Below are 12,749 nucleotides of genomic sequence, written 5' to 3'. Positions count from 1 at the left end.
CAATATGCATTTGCTTATGTCTTTTTAAAGGAGTGTTGTTGGGTTTTTAAGTTTAAATCCATCTTGACACCACTGAGAAAAAGAGATTTCTTAATTTGTGGAAGGTGATTTTTTTTTTTTTTTAGGCAGGGGATTGCAAAACAATTAATTTTTTTAAATCTCTATAAAAAGTTAGTTGCTAACATCCCTTACAATTCTCAGGTACGGTTTTCTTGCTGTCTAACAAATAACTGATACGGCCTTCCAAGCACTTTAATTTAAAATCCCACCCCCCCTTTTCCTTTCAGAGCGTGTCTACATTTTCCAGTTCAAATCAGAAATTTGAAAACTGGGTTCAAAGTGTGCAGAACAACAATAAAACCCACAAAGTTTAAAAAAAAATAACCCTTGTACCTGCTTTCCGTTGTACATTTACTAAGTATTATTGGGATTATTCATTTGGTTTTTAAGCCATAATCTTGCCTGTTTACACAGCGCAAGATACAAGAAGGGGACCTTTTAGGAAAAAGTAAACTAAAAACTTGCAGATCAGAACATTCCCCAGATGTAAGGGACAGCAGGTGAAGGGTTAGTTCAAAAGCAAACCATAAACTATCAAAAGGCAGATAACTGAACGTATGGCGAACCATACTTACCCTCCCCTTCTCTCTGCAGATGCATTGTTTTGAAATCAATGAGGGGGAAAGTGATAGGGCATGGTGCTAATAAAATGAAAAAGAATGGCAAAAAATACTAAAGTGAACACACAGCACAGTCAGAACAAACTATACATAACATGTAAAGCAGGAAGATACAGTACCAGGGAAAAACATCCCATCTTTTGGGCCAGGCCCTGAGCACTCTCAGCTTCCAAGCAATTTCAGTGGCAGGTAAGGATGCTCAGTCCTTAGCAAATTTGAACTTTTTACTGCAAAGGTTTACAAAGAGCTGACACAGGAATAGTAAAGACTTATTGTAGCTTAATAAGAGTCACATGCATCCTCACATTAACAAAAGACAACTCCTAAATAGGTTTTTTTTCTCACAGCTCATAAAAAAAAAGAGATGGTGGCGATTTCCAAAAAGCAGGACAAATGTAGAAAAAAATACTCAGAAATATAGATCTGCATTTTTGCCTTAAGCCAGCAAGCATTTTATGTTCATTTTCAAGAACTCTCTTGGTTACCGGCCTTTAAGTTTTCTATCACATAGGCTTTAATAACCCAAATCTTGTAAGAAGATTTGGACGAGTAGAGATTTCTTTACAAAGCCAATCTGCTCCAGCGGAACGCCACAAGGACTCGCAGTGCCTTGGAAGGCTGAGATCCTAATACCCATTCTCAACAGGACTGAAGAATAGCCAAAATTCAACTACTTTGCAATGAAATAACACCTCTTGCAAAATGTCATGACTTTCCTACCAAGAAGCTTATAATATAAATTTATATACAGATATGTTACTTTCTTTTCAAAGAAAGGGTCATAAAATTATTTGGGTAAGTAAAATGAAAGCAATTTTTATGAGCAGATTTAAGGAAATAATGGAAAATGGAAGCCACAAACCTTCTGAGAATATGTATTAAATCAGATTAACACAAATAGAGGATGCAACAAAATGTAATGTGCAAGTAAGCAATTCATGTAAATAAAGCACTGAGAACATAAGCAGGTTTCGGTTTTGCTTCAGTTTTGGGGTTTTTTTTCTTTTTTTTTTTTTTTTTGTAACTTTAGACAAAGTAATTAACTTGGGCAACAAGAATGAAAATCAGCATCTTTGGATGCCTGTAAGTCAACTTCTGCACAACATGACATACTCTGAATGTACAGTTTGCTAGGGCTTAAAAAGGCCAACCAGCAAATACTTTACAAATCTAAGTTTTGTACTTCAAACACAAGTTGCAAACCTCATCATTTGTAAAAGGGCTAAAAAGGGAAGGATGGATTAATGCAGGCAATTAATTTGGAAACCAGTCAACACTGGTGACAAATTAACAGGAAGTTATTACCATTTGAGCTTCAGGAGAAAGCTTTATGTGCTGACATGTTACAATTATACACTGCACTGTTAAACTACGTACATCCCACGTGCACTTCACTAATTAAAATATTTCTAACAGAGCAACCAGAAGTTAAGTGCAGTCATTCTTTGTTACCAACGTCTTACTAACGTTTGACCGTGACACTTAGAGGCATCTCAAAGAATGGCTGTCCCTGGAACAGCCTGTTGGAAATTAAAACCTCGTCCCTGCGTAGTAAAACTGAACTGTATCTACCAAGTTGTATTTGCAGTTTTTAAAATTGGAAACGAGTGGGCTGTGGTCATTGTACCGTTGGTGACAGTTCACAGTATTTTAGCAAAATATATCACTTGTGTTTTTTAAGGTGTGATGATTCAGAATATCAACACAAGGCAGAGGAAACAGGATATAAGGAACACATAAAAAGATAAGTACTTTGAAAAGAAGATATCGACGAGAGTGTTTTGGTCTGGTTACAAAGGGGCTACGTTCCTACTCAAGTAAAACGACAGTCTAAACAGTTATTATCAGACATTTGAGCAACAAAGTTCAGTAAAGTCACAAGCCTAGGGGCTTGTTAAACCTGGAAGGCCACGAAGAATAAGGTTACAGACATAAGGAAGCCTGTCTGAGAGAAAACTATGTTTCGAACATTTTGCTTTTCCTAAAATCCAAACAATGGAGGGAGAAGGGGCACTGAAATAATATCTATCTGCAACTTTAACTTTTATTTGAAAACTTAAAGCTGTTTCAAGTTGTCCAATGACATGGAAACAATATCTGACATTCCTGATGTTGAAAACAAAACAACCAAGAGATTTTTCAGAATAAATGAAATATAAATTACTGTGTTTAGTAGCTTAGTGATTTTAAGTCTAATTCAGCTAGTATTAGAACTTCAGTAGCTTACATTAAAAAAACAAAAAGAAAGGAAAAAAACAAGACATAATGTGAATATTAACTGTATGACCTAATCAGAGAAAGTGGTTTTAAGGATTTGGATGAGAGACTCAGGGTCCTGGGAACTGTAAGTCACTTTTCAAAAAAAAGAAAAACAAAGCAATAAACAAAACCAAAACAAACAAAAAAACCCCAACCAAACAAAACCCACAAAACCTCTAATATGAAACTTCAGCTTTTTTCCTTTCTTTAATTGCTCCTTTGACTTTAGTTGCTCCTTTTTTCTTTACAGTTTTTTAAGATCCCTAACTAAGTTGCAGATAGTTCTGAAAAAAGATGGGGCCTATGTCATGACTTGGTCAATCTTACCATGTGTGCAGGAACGTATTATTCCGATCGAACTAAAGCAAAAAAGCGCAAGTTGTATGCTGCTTCTACTTCGTCAAATGTTCTATTTATCATTACTAACTACATTGTGAGCTAAAGGGTGAAAATTACCTTCCCATTTGTCACCATCAGATACATTCTTCAGATCTAGACGGGGTACTTGAACACCCAGAGCTTCCTCAGAAACATTAACGTTGCCAACCCCGGACACCTCTGAATCAGTATTTGCATTAAGATCACATGTCTTGCTACTTGAATCCTGTATTTAAAGAAGAGAACAAGTTTATTATTATTTAGTAACTGGAAATCAGTTACCTAATCAGTGCCAGTTCCAGCATTTATGGAAACTTTCAGAAAAGAAAAACAAATAAATTCTTCTTTCCTAACTCAAGGAATTATAAACAAGCTTCCCCCGTCCCCACCAATAGTAGTCACTTATTTGCATTACAAAACATCCCTTGCACCAGATGCGTAAGTCTAAGCTTGCTTTGCTGCCAAAAGTTTCTGTGAAGCCAGATGATAACTCCAGCAGAGGTTTTGCAAACCTTGCAGCAGGTCAACCAACATAAGATGTTAAAAGCTAAATTTGTTGTTTCTCTTCATATCTCTATTTCATATAATTTTATAAGATGCTGTGTATCTGTATATAAATGAAATCATAATCTTACCAGAAACACCTCTGAAGATATTCTATCATCGCCACCAAGCAATATACTATTTTCCCTAAAAAGAAGACACAGACCTAGTTAGCAATTTAAATACAAATTCTTAATGGACAGTAAATTCTATATGTTGCTTTTACATTTTGTTCTTACATACCCTAGTCTAGTTTTAGCAGATATGCAATGTATTTCCTTAAAGTGATAATTAAAATTCTGGGGAGCAAAAGTTACGTTGCCTTCCCCGCCCCCCCTCTGTTCTTCACACAGAATTTCAAGCTGAAGCACGTAAACAACAGCTGGACTTGAACCAAGCTGGATATAAAAACAGCTCCGACCTTTATTCACAATCTGGGAGCGAATATTTTCAAACTCAATTCAACTCAAACTGAAATTTCAATCATTGCTGAACTCAAACTGCAGATAACCTTAAAGTTTTCTGGCTAGTCACCATTACCAGCATTAATTCTTCAATCCTTAAGAGCAATGAAACGTGCAAAAATATTTTAAAGAAAATATTATATGCAAAAATATTTTAAAGAAAATAACTTTCTTCTTCTATTTCTCTTGCCCAGAACATACAGTTCATGATATATAGATAAACCATGATATATATCATATAGGCTTGTACTTATTTTCTCTTTTAAATACATAAATTTCCATGTCTTTCATATCATCATCATAAAAAGGCAACTCCAATTTATCCTCTCTGTTTTCACATGTGAGAAGTTGTATGTTTAGTTTCACCTCCTTTATGTTGCACTGTGCTGTCACAAATCACCAGTTTGGTACTGACTTTTCAAAAGTGCAGTTTCACAGCCTACCATTGAAGTGACAAAAGAAAAATACATACCTTTCGCTATTATCTTCTCCATCAACATCTGCATCTTTATCACACGGCTCCAATAATACATCTGCAGTCTGTTGGCAAAAAGTATGTTTAGAAAGATTTGGGAATGGCATTCTCAGCTGAAAACATTTCTGTAATCATCACTGACCACAAAAAAACCCTCAAGAACTAAAAGCACAGTTTTTTGCAGGGGGGAGGGTGGAAATCATACTTTTTAACCACGCGGTATTTTCATATCTAAAGTAAGGCCAGTAACCAGGTGTTTTAATCATTAGAAGACAGACAATTACTTCCATCTTCAGACAAACCATTTTTTATTATTTCTGTTAAATATTAATACCAACAGTTCTACTGCAAATTGTCAATCATAGCATGAAGTTTGGGGTGACTAAAATCATGGCAGTAAGTAAATCCTAGTCTCGAAAATAACTGAGTTGGGTGCAGACTTGTGCTCGGCATATATGAAATGAAACAAGCCTGACAGACTTTCTAAAAGGAGCTACTAATCCCTGTTACTAAATAAAGCAGCAACAGAACTGGAAGGGGATGAAGAAATGCTGGCATTTCTGTGACACCATCTCACAAAACAAGTTCAGATGAATACATGTCACCATTTTGTTCACTAGAAGTTGGCACAGGAAGACTGATGACTTTAAGCATTTATACCAAAGCCCAGTACTTGATTTCTTCCAAAAGTGTCTTATTTGGGAGAATATAAGAAATGAGAAATATAAAATATGTCATTTTAAAATAAAAGATTACATCTGGTTTGAGACTCAAGAACTTCTCACAAGTGATCTTTAAAATGTCTGGATATAAAATAAAGTTACCTGGAGAGTTCAAATATACATAACAGTTGCCAGTTTTACACTGCTGACGGTAATATTCACCCTTATCAGACCAAACTCCATTATTTTGTTTACTTTATTTCAGACCTCAAGCCAAATTCCAACTCAAGGAAACAATTTTTAATTACAGTGCATTTGTCATACTCCAGCAGATTATTTCCACCCTGGAGGTGAGCTGTGCAAGCCTTGCATAAGTCACACATACTGCAGTTGTGGAAAACAGCAGCTTCTGTTTCCATTTCAGCCCCAAAGCAGAGGTCGCCGGCACATCTTTTGTTTCCTACAACCCAACACGACCCTCTCAAACTCCTTTCATACAGAAGAACCAGCAGATTTCCCTTGAACATCTCCCCAAATGATACAACTCTCCAATAACGTTTGAAATAGTGTGTTAACAAGAATGTAGAAACTAACAATGAAAAAACAAAACTTCACCCTAGAATGCCACCTTACCACTGGTACCAGAGTAAAAAAGGCCAAGAGTGACATCAAGAACGATGCTCCTGAGCATCATGTTCTCCCTTTACATTCTTAGCACGATAATGTGCTCCGAACTCTGAAGTGCACATACTTCATCAGAAGTGCAATTCACATTTCTCAGCTGTTCTTTGAAACCATTGGAATTGCATAAAACGCACTGAAAAGCCACCAAATTTGCAATTTTTGTTTCTCCATCTACATTTGCATTTTCTGAGTTTTGCTTTCTAAAGCTCAGCACATATTTTAACTAGGAAGTCAGGAGGAAGTAAAGTGTTAGGAGTCAATAGAGAAACTCCCTCTCTGTTGCTTTTGAAAGCTTTCATTGTCAAAAGACTGAAAACCTAAAATAAATACTATGAATAAAAGACGACTTACAATAGCCAGTCAGATACGACTGATGGCAGAAATACATGACTCTACCCTGTACTTTCAACAGAGTTCTTCCCCTGAACTGAATAAAAGATCATCTAATCGCAACACCATTTTTTGTGAATTTTGCGCTATAGGATAACAATCTAGTAATTTTTTTCTAACAAGATTTGGCACTGATGCATCAGGAAAAAATGTGGAGAATCAATACATTTTGTGACATTTTAATTTACAGAATGCGATTCTAAACCAATATGCTAGTTTAGCAGGAACAATTGAAAAATTTGGCGCGTTGGGCAATTCAAAAGACTCATTTGGGATCCATGAAAGCAAACAGAAGGCTAGGAGAAGAATACATTACAATAGTCAAAAGTGCCACAGCAACATTTTGTTTTAATAAAAACATAGATGTCAGACAAGTCTCAGTTTCACCATGCTAAAGTGTCCATTTCTATCTTTTAAAGTTCACAGACCCATTAAATTCTTCTAGTTAATTTAAGTCTTTTTAAGTTTGCTTATCTAGCTTTCTTGTGGGAAATACTCAGAAAGATTTATGGACTCACAGGCGAGAAGCTAAAAACCATTGTAGAAACTTCTCTCCATATGAATAGCAAATCTCTCCACCCACAGAATTCATCATTTAGATTTACGACAACAAAAGATTTACCAAATAAATAAGGAACTACAAATCTGAACTTTTCATTAGAATTGCTTATTTGACAACTGTGTATGTGCTATTTCATACAGAGCAGCAGAAACTATATTCTCTTGCATGTTCCTGTTCTACCTGACTTCATTTTTGTCAGCACATACTTTACAGTGTTGCTTGATTGCATAAAGATACCCTGAATGAGAGAATGATGTCTCCTTGCTAATAAAAAGCATTGGTACAGTTCAGGACATCATTATAAATTCAGGTCATACATACTATAAACCTTCACATTTGATTGTATGTGAAGATCTAATAATTTGCAGCTCAAAGCAAAGCTGAGGCATGTTTGTTGTACAGGGCAAACAATTACTTCAACACTTACAGTTGCTACACTACTGGGTTTCCAATCAAACCACATACAATACTTGGTAGTATTAAGTGTTGAACCTCTTCAGGAGGCCACAAGTCTAATTTTCTTTCATTTGTGTTTTGCTGAACACCTCAAGTGTAGGGATTCTAAGTTTACACATCAGTATGGAGGGACACGAGCTGTCAGCACAGCAGAAGCCAAATATATAAGCAAAGAGGTCCAAGGAGATGTAACAGAACCTCTTTTGACTAGAAAAGAGATGAAGATGCGTTGAAAAGAATAGGACATCTAGGTCTACCATAGAAGAGACTGGAAACAGTCAGAAAAGACTGTAATTAGCTAATTACAAAACCACACCTTCCTAGCACAAGCATAGTCAAGAGCCTGCAGAGTCTCATGGTAACTGTTACCTCTACCCTTTCTTGATACAGTAAAAGGTGTGACTAACTGTGGGCTATGCTACAACCCCAGCTCTAGATCTTCTGCTCCTCAGAAAGCCTTTACTAACACAGCCTGTGTTCTACACTAGCTGATACACTGACTTACCTGAGCAGAAGGAAGGGCTGGTACCTGTGAAAGAGCAACAGAAAAACATTAGTCAGGGTCCAAATAAGTTGCACCAAAGCACACAAAAATTTCTCTGTGCACAAAACATGCACAGCAGAGAAGACAATTAACTGCACAGAGCAACAGCACCATGAAAGGCTACATCAGAGCTATTAGGAAAACTTGGGTCTCTAAAGCACTTTGCTAAAGGCAGAACGATTTGTGATTTTCTTATACAGGAGGTCTTCCTCTCACCTGAACGCTTTCTTCGTCCTCAGTTACAGTATCATGTTTCATAGCTTCACTGTCTAAATCAGTGCAAACCAATACTTCAGAGCAGTCTCCTGTGTTCTCACTGCTACCAGTGTCATTATCTTCAATAACATCATTCCTAAAGAAAAGAACAGAAAGACTTCAGCAACCTGCTGTGCCACCTTTAAAAGAAAAAAAAAAAACCAACACCATTTTTTTGCTTTCCTTAAACAGGGAAACATCTGGGTTGGGTTTTTTTCCAACAAAGTTATTCTGAACAAGGATACTGGTAATATCTCCATTGTTAATCACCTGTAGGCATATTTAATTATTTATGTAGTTTATATATATAGGTTTTCTACAACAGTACGTGATATACATATTAAAATGTATTTATTTGATTCTTGTATTAAGGGTCAGGCATACATCCCCCACTTACTGTGCTTCCCTAAGGGATAAAAGCACCAACAGCCGGAAGCAATGACATGTTGAAACCACCACGACTGGGTGAAGCTGCTGTGGTTACAGTTCTCTCAGTACTGAAGCCAGCCAGTTTATGGCTAGTACCACTATGTTCCCTCCAGAGAGAAATCCCATTATTTCTAACATTTAAACTTCCTAGAATTCAACTTAAGGCTTCTAACAGTACAACTGGAGTAATTTACACCATATTTATGTCCATATATTCTTTACGTGTCACCATTCCTGTTACCGCATGATTCTGTAATTCATCACAAGCCTTTGACTTCCTTGCCTTCCTTCTCCTCACTCACAAAGGATTCCAAACTACTTTAAAAAATGCTCCTCCTCTATCAGATATATAGATACTAAACAGGATGGTTCGGAAATTAACATTTTAACTCCTTTTTTTTCTTAATTCTGGCAATTATTTTAATTTAGTTCTAATAAATTTGCACTGGATCACGGCTTGTTTTAGTTCTTCATTTAACCATGTATTTGCCTTGTGCACAGTCTGCCAGAGGCACTGCTTTAAAGGACCCAGACAACCTCTTTCAAGAACGCTATCATGTATCCTCTATTACGGTTAATCCACAGTGGAACGATGATCAGAAGCATTTGAAATAGTCACTGTGCCAGAAGAGTATATCGGTTTCAAACCTGCAGTGACAGTACTTTTAGCCTCTGCTTCTGTGAGGTCAGGCAGCCTTTAAAGTACTTATGCTGTAACTGAAGGAATTCGGCCCCAACAGGTCTTTCGGGCAATTACCCACTTATAAATTACTTCAAAGACATTAAATCTTTAACACTAAAACTCAGTTTTAATTGCTCATTATCAGCAATGATTATTCTTTTATGATCAACTGTTAACTTTAGTCTGATCTCGTCACAGATAAGACTTACAAAAACAGTAAAGGTTGAACAATTCAGAAAACAGCATTAGACTCTGAATATTTCCCATATTTCAGGCAACTTCAGCAACAAAGGACTTTAGGTACTGAAGTCCTACTTAACTACACATTTTTGGAGTTTGGGTATTGATCACGATTATTTATTTTTAATAAAGCACCAGAATGTACCAGCTTCTCAATGCTGCCATGGCAGTCACTACACTCACAACATGGCAAGATTTACAATGAAAATAAAAGCTGATCAAATGAGGCTGAAACACTAAGCAAATAGACCCACAGTGCTCTTTCTATCCATTTTTAGCTCTTTCTTTGGCAGTGGCAGCCAGAGCAGTAAAATAGCTATGTTGATGTGGAAAGACCGGGTAAAGAAACTGCAACAGCATCTACAAGAGCCTTCATATGGTAAAATTGTGTCGTAAGTAACATCAGCGAGATAAAAATGAAAGCACTTGCGTAAATTTAAGTTCTTGTGCTCCTTGCACAGAATTCAGCAGTGAAGCAGTTACACTTCACAACATTTTTAGCTATAAGAGTAATTTAAAATACTTCAAGAGCTGTTGATTCCTGGCAGCTGATGGAAAGTGATTTGGTTTAAAATACGAGATAATTAAATAGCAAAAGTCATTAACTTTTGCTTTGGGTTGAGGTGAGGGACTGGGATAGTTAGTGCTGGAAGAGTTAATATACACAATCCTATAGAATTCATTATAGATAGAACAAAATCTTACTGGTTGTTAGATCCTTCCTCATCCCCGCTGGGATTTTTTGCTTCACCGTTACAGCCCAGTCTGTGTTGCTGTATATGTTTAAGATCGTTATCTAAGCTGCTCTGCAGGTCGAAAAGGTGCTGTTCCACAGCTGCTCTAATTGTTCTTTCTAGAATGCTAAAAAGAAGACAGACAGAAAACTCATATTAAGCACTCCCCTTTTGCATTGATCTATGCAGAAAAGCAAAGATAACAAACTTTACACACAACACACACGACAGGAGTCTTTGATGGTGAATATTTCAAGGCAAAAAGAGGCTAACTTTTCCAAAAAGGCAGTGGAAATTACTGCACCTGCTATCTTTTATTTCATAAGATTTACATAAAGTATTATGAAGACTATTAAGAGTATGACTAACTTATTTTTTGATAACTATATACAAAAACTTACAGAAGCCTAATATGTTAATGTGACAGAAAAATCCTGTGTCTGTAAGAGGTCAGAGTCAGCCCCGAAGCAGATACCACTGTAGGGGTTACAGCCAGTTGTGCTGAACGGGGCTGTCATCTTAAAAGGCAAGAGCCAACAAACAGCAGAGAAAATGAGCAAGTACCGGATGGAGGACACAGGATATACCCAAAGATACATCCAGAAAAGAACAGCATTCTTTAAAAACAGGCTACTCTGTTGAGTGCTTCTTAGCCAACTCATCCAAAGTACATAATTAGGCCTACAAAAATCCTCCTGGAAGAATCCTAAACTACTTCATCCCGTTTTTAACTCTGAAATTGCGCGTTTATTTTTCGTCCACATTTATACACACAATTCCACTGAATTGCACTCGATATTAACAACTAGAAGTGGTGCTAAAAATACAGTGTGAATGTTATCATAATTTTGAAGTCAAACACCTATGACTTATAAAACCAAAGTGGTCTGGAATCTAGATTCTGCTGAACTGTGCTCTCCTGCTTCTGCAGTCAACAACGCTGACAGACATGAGGTTTTTCCTGCTTTAGTGTTAAAAGCCATAAGTGAAATACTTCACACTAGAACATGTTCATTCATAACTGCAATCAAACCTACTGCGTTTCTTTTTCTTGAAAGCAGACCTATCTTCTATGCATGCCCTAGTAACAGCACAATTCAAACATTTTATACTTCCATTATACTTACTCTGCAGAGGCTGGCAAGATACTTATGGGAGAGATATGAGCACTGCAATAAAGAAGAAATAAGTTAATGCAATGCAAACACTTATCATACTAAGTAAAAGTCTTGAAGTCAACAGAAAGCAACTTAGAAAATACTTTAAGACTGCACATAATGCAGCTAATAAAAGTAGAGTAAATATGTAAAGACAACACTGATTTGCAGTCCCTTTATTATTTAGATGAAGAAATGTGAATAAATGCCATCACAAGACAGAAAGTTGTAGAAGCAGCAATGCAGATTTCTGTCTCTTGAGAGCCAACACTCAATACATTAGGAAGCTGTAAGCTCTCAGATGTACTGTCGTTCCCATGGGAAATACTAATCACTTAGTCTCCAAAGATTTCCTGACACCTTGCTTAAGAATGCAGATTTTAACCTTGCTGCCTAAAGCAAATTCCAAATTACTCTGCTTTCCTCCACGGTTGCAATTCATAGAGGTTCTTCCCAGCCTGTCAGACTGTTGCATAATTTTATTTTGCAACCAAGTTCAACAGATCTGCAGCACTCTCCAAGGACGGTTTCATTTCAAGAACAAGGCAGGTGCCTTCCAGAGGTTTGGAGACAGGAGCTTGCCACAATTTGTAAAGCATTTGGAAATCTCCTCGCATGAGGCACTTCAGCCTAGAACGTTAAACTCCATGGCGGGGGGGGACAAAGGGTGGAAATCAGTGCAACTAACTCAAGTGAGTTCAAGGAAGTTCACTCACGTGTATGCCCTCCCTCTTCAATTTTCCATTAATATGATCAAAATTCTGACATTATTAACAGTAAATTTTAGACAAATGACCAAGAATGAAATAAAAGAACAAAATGCTACTGTAAAGTCAATGAGTTGTAACTTACATATCTTATTAGAAAAAAATAAATACTAACCACTTCAACTAGGAGGTGAGGAGGGAGGTAAACAAATGCTTTTTCTTCCTATTATATATAACTAATAAATAGCTGAAAAATAAAATTTTAGTCTATTCTTTACCATTCAACAATATTGCTGGCAGCCAAAGTTGATTTTAAATGTTATTTTCATGAATGCATAAAGTAAACCTTGAAATACAAGGAAGTTTGCCCCTCTACTGCAGAACTGAACGTGTACTACCTCTGGAAGAAAGCTCTGACTGATATTAGTCTGTATACAGTCTCTCTGCT

The 12,749-nt window shown here is 36.6% G+C and overlaps 1 protein-coding gene across 1 annotated transcript in view; it reads right to left on the bottom strand.

Moving 5' to 3' along the window:
* The window catches only part of FAM13B (family with sequence similarity 13 member B), a 39,585-nt gene that overhangs the window by 13,059 nt on the left and 13,777 nt on the right, over nt 1-12,749 (bottom strand). The window contains exons 6-13 of the mRNA XM_074156520.1: nt 11,565-11,606; nt 10,409-10,564; nt 8,314-8,449; nt 8,059-8,082; nt 4,797-4,864; nt 3,953-4,007; nt 3,396-3,543; nt 636-701 (exon numbers count right to left, since the gene is read on the bottom strand). Of these exons, the coding sequence (XP_074012621.1) occupies nt 636-701; nt 3,396-3,543; nt 3,953-4,007; nt 4,797-4,864; nt 8,059-8,082; nt 8,314-8,449; nt 10,409-10,564; nt 11,565-11,606 (695 nt within the window). The remainder of the gene's footprint in view (nt 1-635; nt 702-3,395; nt 3,544-3,952; nt 4,008-4,796; nt 4,865-8,058; nt 8,083-8,313; nt 8,450-10,408; nt 10,565-11,564; nt 11,607-12,749) is intronic.

The sequence above is a fragment of the Numenius arquata genome, chromosome 11 (genome assembly GCF_964106895.1).
Source record: "Numenius arquata chromosome 11, bNumArq3.hap1.1, whole genome shotgun sequence".
In the NCBI taxonomy this organism is placed as follows: Eukaryota; Metazoa; Chordata; class Aves; order Charadriiformes; family Scolopacidae; genus Numenius; species Numenius arquata.
The sequence above is the reverse complement of the archived record's forward strand: the minus strand, read 5'-3'. Positions and strand labels throughout refer to the sequence as shown.